Raw genomic sequence first — 12,203 nt, 5'->3', positions numbered from 1 at the left:
CTGTGGGAACTTCAGCTGCTGACTCTAGAGGATCTCCGGCCAACTTGTGTTTATTGTTCTTAGCTCGTGTGTGGCATCAGTTTCAGAGGCACGAACTCCAACTCTCCGCGACGACACTGCGTCTGGGGTGGCTTCGAATGCGAATCGAAAGCTGATTCCTATTCCGATTCCATGGCCACGGAAGGAAGTGAAGTGGAGTGCAAGGGCCACTCCAGAGACCCAGAGATTCGGGACCCACAATCGGGCAGCGAAACTCAGTCTGGCTGGCGTCGAATTACGGGGCATGGCCATTAGCCATTATCCATTAGAGTCCCTCGTCCAGTTGGGGGCAATGCCAATTTATGCATGTTTGCTTAGCAATAATTGTCAGCGATGTCTAGGGTCGGGCTGGCATGGCAGGCAATTCCCATTCCGCGTCCAATTCCCAGGGCAAGATTGTCTGTAATTCGAATCAAACTTACTGGGCAGCCGCCTGTGGAATTCTGAGAACGAGGCGGGCGCTCGTAAATTCAAGCGATCCGATCGCTGGCGATTTAGACGGAAAACACAATCTGCCATGGCCACTGGATCATGGCTCGCGGCTCATTGAGGAAAGCAGTCTACACAGGGAAAAAATTAGATACTATTATTACCATGACCCTAAACCTTTTTAAGAATTTTTATGATCTTTATAATGATCAAATATGTTTAAAAATCTAAAGAAAGCTTATTATGAATTTAAAAAAGATAATCAAATTGAAAAAAAGATAAAAAATTAAAAATTAAATAGTTTCTTGAAAGTCAAACATTTAACGGATTATATTTTACTTTTAGGTAGATGTTTAAAAGAAATATAAGAAAATTCTGAAGTGATTCCAATTAAAGTGATATCGAAAACATAACATTACATGTTGCTTTAAATTCATATATCCATTTAAAATAGGTGAATTTTTCTGTTTGTGTATGTTACCACGCAGCAGGCACGTGCAGTGAATCCCGAAACAAGTCGATCGATCAGGTTGATGCCACTTCCAATTGCAAGTGCCTGCCGCCTGATTGATGTCCGTCCAGGGGCTTCTGCAGAAATCTATGGGCACTTAAACTCGATCTTGGACCACGGTGACATCTGCCTGTTCGGATCGCCTTTGAGCGTTTCCGCGTGTCGCTCCTCTGGAGACGCCGGCGACGCGTGCTCAGTCCTTATCGGGCGCTAACCAGTCCATATCGGACCAGCTGCCATATAGCCACCTATTCCGCTGGGGCATCTGCCGATCCACCGATCCACCAATCCAGCAGACCATTCCGACGATGGTGTGGCGCCATGGCGTGAGCCAAATTTGGCATTTGGTGAAATGTCTTCTGTCGGACGAGTGGCGTTTACTGCATTCCCCAAGGGGCGGCATTAGACGACGACGGACCCGTGTTCATAACTCATAATTTGAAGCCCCATCCCTTCGCGTTGGTAGCCACTTAAAATCCACAATTTATCAATTTCTCTGGCAAAAGCAGCTGCGATGAGATGTCCGGCGATAAGCCGAGTCGAGCAAGGACAATTGATGCCATTGGTCATGCATCATCTGATACACAAGGGAAAATAATCATTTAAACCAATTTAACTAGAATAAATAAGTACCTAAGAGGATTTTTCATTACCACCTTCATTACAGTATTGTTTCGAAACTATAAATTTTAAATATAAATAAATCAAACATTATATTTGTGTGGATACCAAAATTTTTAACTCAAATGACAGCATTTCCGATGAACTGCAAATTTTTCTCTGTGTAACATAAGCATCCAAGGATGCGACTCCAAAGTGTGCATAAGCGAGTGGAAACGCATGAATCATCCGGCGGATGCGTGGGAGCATCCATTGTCATCGGTTTGGCCATTAGCGCGTACATCCATATGTCAGCGGCTTCCAGCGAAGAGCCACCCACGTTCGAATGGCTCAAGGGCTGCACTTCGACTTTGGGGGCTGGGAGCACAAGGATTTGCGGGGTTGACCACGCACAAGCCATTTTCCGGATGCGGGAAAACCAAAGCTGTTGACAGAACTGGACAAATGAAGCATTATTTATGTTATTGATACGGCGCCACTATAGGCTGGATGACCACTTTAGGTACATCCATATGTCAGCGGCTTCCAGCGAAGAGCCACCCACGTTCGAATGGCTCAGAACCCAGAAAAAATGTGTGTTCATGGGGGGTTTTTTTTGTATCACTTCAAACAAACATATAGAAAAGTTATGAACCCAAAAAAGTATCGGGGAAGTTACGCCAATCCCTTGAGATTGGAAATTATTTTTAAATTTGTCTAAAAGATTGACTTCCTAAGAGGAAAAATATTCTACCAAAATAATACATTTGTTTAGGGGTTTTTAATTTTTAGATTTGATTGTTTTAATATTTCCTTTGAACTTGAACAAAAATATAAGAAAACTTAAAAGAAACAACACTAAAATAAACTACCTTTGAATTTGATAACAAATATTTTTTTGTAAAATTTTGTATACATTTCACTTAATTGATTTCATTTTTAATCTTTTTTAAAATGAAATAACGGTTATAAATCAGTATGAATGGGATTACCCATGAATACTTTCCGTTTTATAATTTTAATTTAATTTAAATTAATTTAAATGTAAATACAATAAATAAATAACTATTCTTCAGTATTGGGTCTAGCGCAGCCTCAAACCTCTTCTCTAGCTAATTTTTTCGCCGCGAAAAAATTAACATTTTTGTGGACGACGTTAAAAAACGTCCTCCACTTTTAACATTTTTGTGGAGGACGTTTTTTAGGAAGGAAAAAAATTGGATGCTTTTAGGCTGAAAAAAAAACAATTCTCCAACAATTCTCCAAATTTGGAGAAATAAAAAATGTGGCGCAAGCTTTAAATAGGTTGGCAGCCCCAAAACGAATTGGCGCTAAAATTTGAAACAGATACAACAAATACAGTCGACCATTCACAGCTCGAACCATCATTTTCCAATAGCTCGAGCTCGAAAATAGAAAGAAGATCCCCAATGAAATAAAAAACCATTTCTCATCTCATATATATTTTGATTGCGTTTGTGCTATTTTTATTCCGCTTGTTATTTTGTAATACTTTCGTCTTTTGGAGCAAACAAACAAATTCAACTACATTGGCTCGAGGGGAGTTTTTTGCTTTTTTTAATCGTTTTGTTTTTTGGATTAAACGGGGATTTCGCCTATGACTAATATGTATATTTTAAATATAGCTTTCCACATCCGTTAACTTAACATTCTTAGGTTCTTCTTGTTTTGTGTGTGTTTTTCTTCTTGTCCGCTAATTAATTAAGGTATTTGACTAACAATTAAAATATAATCGAGGTACTATTTAAATTAGACATTCTTCTAATGCTCATAATTTGCGTATTGTGCATGCAATTTGACTATTTTGTTTGGGGATTTGGGGGGCATTACGTTGGACCCTGCGTTCTTTAGACGAGGCTAATGCTAAGGCCCATTGGTAATCGCAGGCCAGAGAGTTGTAGAGATGTTTGGTGTCGGGAATTATGGCCCCAAGTTACGAGAATCCGAATCCCACTGGGTGACCCAGTCTTATCTGGTCGCAGAAATCTCGCAAAAATAGTAGAAACAAAGAACTGTTGCTTGACCATTAGTTGAGGTCTAAAATCTGTAAGAATGATTGGCGGGCAAACATTCCCTGAAGGTTTCCGCAATTTAAAGCAAATTGTGGCGCTCTAAGCTGGAATTTAGAAATCCAAAGAAAGGAAAAGTTATATGCCCCAATTACGTAAGCATGAATGATGGAAGTAAAGGTGAGTAAGGAATAATAAAAGCATTGGTGACGTTATTGGGTATATTTGTCGGATTTTCATTGGACTGACCTATTCTAATTATAGTTTTCCTGATAGCTTAAGGTGTTAATTCATTTGGTAACCTATTTATTCGGGACAAATAGCTCTGTAACCTACAAAATCTAGCTGGTTTCTTGAATTTTTGAAAGTTTTTTAAGTATATAGTGCTCACTATATTCTTAACAAAAAATATTTTATACTCTTCGCAATTTTGTTTATTTTTTTTTCATTTTTTGTTTTTTTTTAAATTTTTTTATTTGAATATCTAGAATTTATTATACTTAAGATTCAACGCAATCTCGTGTTTTACTGTTTTTTATTCAATATTCAACTTCCAAAACACAGAAATATTTTCATTGAAATCCATATCTTGATGACCAAAAATGTTCGGCTATTCTGACAAGAAATTTAAGTGACTTTGTCTAATCGTATATTATAGAGTTAAAAGTATTGCTTATCTTTCTTTCTTACCTTGTTCAATTTCTTTACTATCTAAACAAGTACAAAACACGGAGTACAAATAACAAACTTTATTATCAATCAATTCAAACATAATTCAAGTAGCTTAGTTAGTTCCTCAGAGTTCACTATTTAGGGTGGATAATGCTGTGTTGTTGCTGGAGTATTATAATTACTTGTGTGGGTTGTGGGTGTGTGTGACTGACTAATGGCTGTTGGGATTAGTGTGTAAGTGGGGATGCGGATCTCTACGATGACCAATCATTAATCCCATGCCACATGCTCATTCGATCCGATTCCGGGTGCACTTTTTACATAGGTTAGTTGAGGCTGCGGGCCATGAAGAGGGCTACGATGACGGTCAGGATGGAGAAGAAGTAGCGCAGGGCGCCGGCGCCACCATCGCGACATGGCCACTCGTCCAAATCCGATATATATTTCACCATGACCACAAACGGGGTGGCAATTCTCGAGCGATTCACCAGCAAAATGGGGGAAAAAATAAATATGAGAATTGTGAATGAATGACAAAATAAATAAATAAAGCTTAAAGAGTTGTAACTCATTTTTAGAAGTAGGGGAGAGTGGGGGAATTTCGTCACAGGGGCAATTTCGTCACCTGCAATATCTCGGAATCCATAAGTCGTAAAAATATATAATTTTTTTGTTTTAGTCCTTCAAGACGGCCAGACACAACCAATGCATTTGTTTTGCACAGAAGGCCAAGATAATTTAGCTATAATATTAAATGTGTTTTAACAGTTCAAAAGCTACATTTAGATCTCGACGAAATTTTTACAGGCGTTAAATTCCCTACATTTTTCAGGTGACGAAATTTCCCCAGTTGTGTGGTGATTTTACCCCCCTGTGTGGCGAGATTGCCCCAGTATATTGGTTTTACATTTTATTTTTTTATAAATCCCCAAGCTAATTAAAAAAATAGGGGAATGTCACATTTTAAAGCTTGGTGCTAACCGCATTCAACAATAAAAATAGAAATATGATAACGTGTCTCAAGATGGACAAAAAATAGCTTTGAAAAAATGCTGACGAAATTCCCCCACTCTCCCCTACTTTACAATGAAAAAAAAAATATATGGAATAATACCATGTTACGTTTTAGATAAATTTATAGATAAATCATTAAAATTACCATTTATTTTTCAAAGTTATTTGTTGAATTGTTGAAAATAAAACAAGAGAGAACGTTATAGTCGGGTGCCCCGACTATCAGATACCCGTTACTCAGGTAAAGGGAGTGCGAGGGAGATGGAGATAGAGATAGAAAACGTTGATCACGCATAACTTTTTAACGAATGGACCGATTTGAAAAATTTCTTCTACATTTCGATAGGTATTGATAAACACCATAAAACTGCATTTTTACTTTTCCGAAATATTGAAATTTTTAAAATCGTATATAAGGGATTGTGGGCGTTAGAGGGGGCGTGGCACTCTTTTGAAACAAACTTGCGCTGCGTAGGAACTCCTAGAATCTGCATGCAAAGTGTCAATCTTCTAGCTTTTATAGTTTCCGAGATCTCAGCGTTCATACGGACAGACGGACAGACAGACAGACGGACAGACGGACAGACGGACATGGCTAGATCGACTCGGCTAGTGATCCTGATCAAGAATATATATAGTTTATAGGGTCGGAAACGCTTCCTTCTGCCTGTTACATACTTTTGCACGAATCTAGTATACCCTTTTACTCTACGAGTAACGGGTATAACTAAGAGTATTTTTTAACAATTTGGAATTTTACCAGAAATTTAAGTTAACTTTTTTGAGATATCTTAGTATACGTCTCCACGTTTTTCGACCTCTTAAATAAAACTTTAGCTGTTCTTGCGGTTTTGTCTTCAGTTGAATAACTTAAATTATTGTTGGCTTTTCGACACGCTCCAGATGATTTCTACGAACTGAGTTTATTAGCAAGTTATTTAAAGTGTGGATTAGTCTAACAGTTAGCATTGTTTTATTTTGACACGCTTTGGGTAATTAAAATGATTTAATTTGTAACCAACTTGTCTCGTACTTGCAGTCCCTCCCACTCCCCACCTACTATGCTAATTAAGATGTCTTGGTCACAGTTAATTAGCTGCGCAAATTAGTTATTAAGTGCTGACACCTCCCCCAACCAATCCCCACCCACTCAGCTGTCAATCAGCGTCGAGTGGGTCATTAAAAAACAAAGCGCCTGGGAAGATTTGCTTGGGCTTACACGAGATGAATGTCTGAATGAACTGTGAATTAATGGATATCTGCCCCGGTCTATCTGCTCTATCTCTATTCCTCTCCCTCTTATGGCTTTTGACTAATTTAATTGGCAATCAAGTATTCAGCGTTGGCTCAAATGGCGATGGCGTGTGTCAGAATAGAAAAAGCAAACCCACAAGAATCAAATCGCAATTAATTGCCTAGTTATTGGCCATTTGAATAATTATGTTGGGGGAGTGCGGACTCAGGGCTTTCTAGATATTATACAGAATTTCTCTCCCACAATCTCTGATTTTCGCAGTCATTTGCTTTAGCACTTCCACAGACAGAAAGGCGTCGAGAGCAACCTTTTTGTTTATTTATTTTTATATTTTTTTATCGGCTTTGGTCAGCTGAAACTGGTTGGCATCCATCAGATTTGCTTAAATTTTGGCACTTGCACAAGCCGGGCTGGAACAATACGGTTTATTAATTATTTTAAATGATTTCGCTTGTTCCCCGAGTTACTTGTAGCGATTTATTTCGCTGCAAGCCTCATCGCAATCAGATGTAATTATGCAAAATTTTACTCGACTCTGGTGTTTGCTCATGACGGAAGTTGTTGCAGTGCCATCGGTATTGAGTATTAATTGCCATTATCTAATCTTGTAATCTGAATTTGTGATTCTTAATTTTTAAGCTGTGGGAACAAAGTTAGCGGCATCCCAATAAAGATTGATCACTTGGTAATTACCGTCAGGAAAGTGTATAAAACTAACAATATTTACATTGTGTTATATAGAAACAATGAAATATAGTGTAAACAAATTTCAAGAATATTAACACTGAACCTTATGAATAATGAACCAAGTTCTCATACATTTAAAGTTAGGAACTTAGTAATGCCCACAGATTCGATACTTTCCCAATCCATCGACTTCCTAGGGTACCCAAACACATGCTACAACCCATCAATTAGCAGCACACAGACTCACCTTTCTTCTCGAATTTCTCCACCATAAATCTATGAAAAGCAACTTAAATCACGCGTCAGTCTTAAGTGCCGCCTTATCGGGCATAATCGCTGTTGAAATTTGCATACTGAGGCCACTAAATTTAGTCTAATAGGTTCTGAAGCCGGAATGATGGGCTGTTGTTGCCCAGCTCCGGTCGGATATATGTGTCAATAAAAGTCGGGCAATTAATTGCACGCCCCCCGAAATGGATAGCCGCCGTTTCCCAAGCTTCCAACTGGATAAAAATAAATACATCTCGAGCATATATGTGCCCATATAGACCGCTTAACGATCGCATTAACATCAAACGCGCACATTTTATGGCCTGTCAACCGATCGTTGTCCACATAGATCGATCGATAGATCCCAGCTCGTGGCAACAATAGACTCTCTCCTCTCTCTTTTTTCTTTTTTTGTTCTTTTTTCCTTGCTTAATTTTGGCCAATTTTAGAATCACGATTTTAGAAACTCAAGCCGAGGCGGGATGAAATGGAACCGAGAGTCAGAGCTGGAGACCGAGACCGGGAAGATTCACTCATCCTCCGCTCGGCTGGCCCTCAAATTAATATTTATATTTATTATCATTATTTTGTGCAAACTTGTTCTTGGCCGTTTCGTTTCTAAACGTGTTAGAAAGGCTTGGTCTGGCTAAGTCGGGCTGTGCGAAATGGCATTAGAATCGGCCGGAGAGAGATATACTTGTATATAAAAGTCGGTTGGCATACGAGCTCTCTTGTTTAGTTTAAGACTTAGTCCCCGATCTCGGTTCTGTGATCATTCAAACGGAAACATCCAATAAAGACGGCCACGCTTATTGGCCAGAATCTGATTGAAAGTGCCAAATCCCCAGTGATAGAGGATCTTAAATTAGTTTTAGATACTTTTTTGAATTAATTTTTAAAAGTAAAATAGTCAATATGTCGGCACTGATCGGTGGAGCTGCCTGCCTGGCCATCTTCCAGCTGATGATGCAGTTGGTCCTGGCGAAGGAGTACGGCTGGTGTGATCCCACTCTGTGTCCGGATGGAGTCAAACACATTGCCTGCCGAACCACAGGCGTAAGTATTTGAAAAATAAATTATAATTATTATCGCTTGATCGATAAATTAGAGGTTATAAAAATCAAAAGTCAAATAATGAAGTCTTGAATATTAATCGCATGCATATTAGGGAACAAGCGATAAAATATTTGTAAAAATTGCTGAATTTCGCAGATATTGCAGAGCTCAAGGTCTTTGTCTGCTTAATTTATTTATATTTAAATTTAATCGCCACAGATCTTTAATCAGATGGTATTATCTTGTTTTTGGTCTATATCTTAATTAGAAATCGCATTTTAAATTGCACATTTCTACAATGAAACTGTCTTATAACCATCAGTTCGTTCTAAATCAATAATAATCAGTGGGAGGTTTCAAGAAAAACTTTCGGGGGTTTTTAAGGGAATAAATTTGCATAAATAAAAAGACTTTCAAATATTCGCACTAAAACTTTGAATATTTTAAAGCTCAATACTTAGTTAACTGAACTCTTATTTCTTTTTAATTCTTTTCACAGCAATTTCACCGACGTTGTCAGCCAGATGCAGTCCAAGTGGACATAAATCGACACAAGGGAGACTTCCTGCATGCCCACAACAAAAGGAGAAACTTCCTGGCCTTGGGAAGAGTGCCAGGATATTATCCGGCCGCACGAATGGCCACTATGGTAGGAACTCCGTCAAAGGATAATTTTTCTAGCACTAACACGCGATATCCTTAGGTGTGGGACGATGAGCTGCAGTACCTGTCTATGCTAAATTCCCGAACCTGCAAACTGGACCACGATGATTGCCACAACACCTACCGATATGCCAACTCCGGACAGAACCTGTGTGCCGTGTGGCGTCCCAGGGATCCTTATGTGAACGTTACCAGTCTGGTGGAGGAGTGCCTGGGTCTCTGGTTCAATGAATACGATCTAATAGACAGCAGTTTTATCGACTCCTTCAAAGTCACCTCCCGATTGTGAGTTTCGAACTAGGGTTATCCTTCTAGAAACTAATGATTATTACCTAAAACAGTGAGGACTACGGCCACTTTGCCGAGATGAATGTGGACAAGAACTTCGCGATAGGCTGCTCCATCATGCGATTCACACGGCCCGACTATCCGTCCGTGTATATCTACAACTTCATCTGCAACTATGCTTCACTGTACGCCCTGGGAGCTCCTGTTTATGAGACAGGACATGCGGCATCTCGCTGCACCACGGGCAAGAGCCACTTCTATCCGGGATTGTGCTCCACCCGCGAGGTGTACGATCCCAATTGGTAACAGTTGGCCATCCCAGGGGGATTCCCGCCACTCAGGTAAAACTGCCAAGAGTATTTAGTAACCCTTAAGCTTTAGATCGAATATAAACCAATAAATGATCGCATCGATTCCCGACACTTTGCATAATTTATTTCAATTTACTGTCGTCATCGCGAGCGAGAGGCAGACAGTCGCTGACTTCTGACCCGGCCAGCATTGCATATTCCCAGTTGAGTTATATGTATACCCACCGGTTGTGCTGTAAGACAAGCTCGAAGCTCGACCAAAATAAACAATGCGAATCTACAAAGAAAGCCAGTCCGCTGCTGTCTTTGGAGACTGGTTTGGCACACAGAACTTTCGTTTGTTATTGGCCAACAACTCATAAAGATGTTCCCCCCCAGCATATGCAAATTTGGATTTTTATTTGATTTGTGCGCAGAAGTTATTGATTTCTCCTTTGTGATGGAGAACCTGTCCGGGGGTCTATGAATACGAAGCTTAGCGTGTGCAACAAGCAAAAAACTAGAAGATTATTATTTAATAATACCTGATTGTCTAAGCCAACCAATTGGGTCAATGTCAGTGTCAAAGACTGGAAACTCTAGAATAACAAAGTCACTGAACTGTGGGATACACCCACCCATCTTCGATTGATTAGTTGTTCTATTGATCTGTTGTATATCAGAGGTACCCCAATTTTTCACTAACCAGTCTAACGAAAGCTCAAACCTTAACTAAATGCGTCTACTTAGGTTTCTCTGGATTGAACTTAACTCGACTCCGAGATTAACGATCCAGTTAAATAGTCTTATTTTGGATGGGAAGCTGCTCGCCAAGCTCCCCAAGCTCGCCAAGAAAGTGGAGACTCTTCCCTTTTGGGGCTTCTCGGGGGTTTATTGCTCGAGTTTTCCTAGAAGTCGTGCACTTTGGCGTTCTCGGTGTGAACGCTCTTTGGAGATAAAAACAGAAACAGAGACTGTAATTGAGACAAAGACAACGGCCCCCGAAAATGGAAATGATTCATAAAACGTCGCTTGACCTGTCTCAAGCTGCGGTTTCGTTTTCGGACTGAGATCGTGATCGGGATCGGAATCGGGATCGTCGGATTGGCGGTATTGGTATCGGGATTGGTAAACACCCGCACGAAAATAAACACCTGCAAATCAAAATTTCGTTATAAATATCGCCTTGCCGGTGGTCAGGACTTGCACTTGCACTTGAGCCTTCAGTGAGATCCACATGAACATGGAGTCTGGAAGAAATCTAACGATCGGTTGTCTGATGCTGATCATCCTGGGAGCGGCGATCTCCCAACCTCTGTCCTGGTGCGATCCGGAATTGTGTCCGGATAACACGGCGCACATTGCTTGTAACAATAATGGGGTAAGATCATCTCACTTTATGTCTTACTTACGATACAGAATTAAGAAAGATTCGATTCTTTAGGAGTTCCATGAGACCTGCTCGCCGGATGCCACGATGGTGGACCTGAAACCCTATCGCAATTTGATCGTGGAGGAGCACAACAAGCGGAGGAACTTTATTGCCTCGGGATCCCTTCCCGGATATTATCCAGCCACTCGCATGGCCACCATGGTGTGGGACGATGAGCTGGAGTACCTGGCCACGCTGAACCTGAAGACCTGCTACCTGGAGCACGACGACTGTCACAATAGCTACAGGTTCCGGAATCTGGGTCAGAATCTCTGCGGGGTCGATCGCCGGCGCAACTGGCCATTGAACGTGACCAATCTGGTGGAGCAGTCGATGGGTTTGTGGTTCGGGGAACACAAGCTGATCGACAGCAGTTACATCACCGACTTCAAGCTCACCAGGAATCTGTAAGTCATCCCAGAACCCCCGTCTCCCACTGACCTAACCCACTAACTCGGCTTTCTTTGATCAGCGAAAAGTATGGACACTTTGTGGAAACCGTTCTGGACCGGAACACCCATGTGGGCTGCGCCATGATGCGCTTCACCAATCCCCAGTACCCCTTCCTCTACATCTACAATACCGCCTGCAACTACGCCAGTGTCTATGCCATTGGAGTTCCGGTCTACAATGCCGGAGAGCCCGCCTCCGAGTGCCGATCGGGCAGCAATCCGAAGTACCCCGCCCTCTGCTCCATCAAGGAGGAGTACAATCCCAACCACAACTTGTACTAGCTAATGAACCAAATGATAAATAGTTAACTAAAATACACCCTAGCTAATGAACCTAATCAAAGCACCTCGACTTTTATTACTTTTCTTCGACAATTGCGCCCACTGATTGATACGTCAAGTTTTGTTTATCGTCGTTCCGGCTGCTAAATTTGGCCCGCTGCTAATTACCCATTCAGCGGGCACTCAATTATTAATGTTAACGGAAACAATCGAAAGCGGTTCTCGGACACTGG

At 40.7% G+C, this 12,203-nt stretch overlaps 2 protein-coding genes and 1 long non-coding RNA gene across 3 annotated transcripts; 2 read left to right on the top strand and 1 right to left on the bottom strand.

The window, feature by feature from the left end:
• Nucleotides 1-57: 57 nt before the first annotated feature.
• On the bottom strand, nucleotides 58-1,742 carry LOC138912598 (uncharacterized). Its single transcript, XR_011418152.1, has 3 exons — nucleotides 1,613-1,742; nucleotides 950-1,556; nucleotides 58-599 (listed from the first exon to the last, which is right to left on the bottom strand). It is a non-coding gene; the product is annotated as an uncharacterized lncRNA (long non-coding RNA).
• A 6,523-nt stretch (nucleotides 1,743-8,265) lies between these two features.
• LOC108064708 (antigen 5 like allergen Cul n 1) lies at nucleotides 8,266-9,934 on the top strand. The gene is made up of 4 exons (XM_017152336.2): nucleotides 8,266-8,563; nucleotides 9,063-9,212; nucleotides 9,267-9,511; nucleotides 9,568-9,934. The coding sequence occupies exons 1-4, from the start codon at nucleotides 8,423-8,425 to the stop codon at nucleotides 9,818-9,820; spliced, it is 789 nt and encodes a 262-aa protein (XP_017007825.2). The 5' UTR covers nucleotides 8,266-8,422; the 3' UTR covers nucleotides 9,821-9,934.
• Nucleotides 9,935-11,047: 1,113 nt separating this feature from the next.
• On the top strand, nucleotides 11,048-12,093 carry LOC108064692 (antigen 5 like allergen Cul n 1). Its single transcript, XM_017152318.3, has 3 exons — nucleotides 11,048-11,185; nucleotides 11,249-11,643; nucleotides 11,709-12,093. Exons 1-3 carry the CDS (start codon nucleotides 11,048-11,050, stop codon nucleotides 11,968-11,970), a joined length of 795 nt encoding a protein of 264 aa, XP_017007807.2. The 3' UTR covers nucleotides 11,971-12,093.
• The last annotated feature ends 110 nt before the right edge of the window (nucleotides 12,094-12,203 follow it).

This window comes from Drosophila takahashii, chromosome 2R (assembly GCF_030179915.1).
Source record: "Drosophila takahashii strain IR98-3 E-12201 chromosome 2R, DtakHiC1v2, whole genome shotgun sequence".
Taxonomy (NCBI): Eukaryota; Metazoa; Arthropoda; class Insecta; order Diptera; family Drosophilidae; genus Drosophila; species Drosophila takahashii.
Note: the sequence above shows the minus strand (reverse complement) of the source record. Positions and strands in the feature narration are given on the sequence as shown.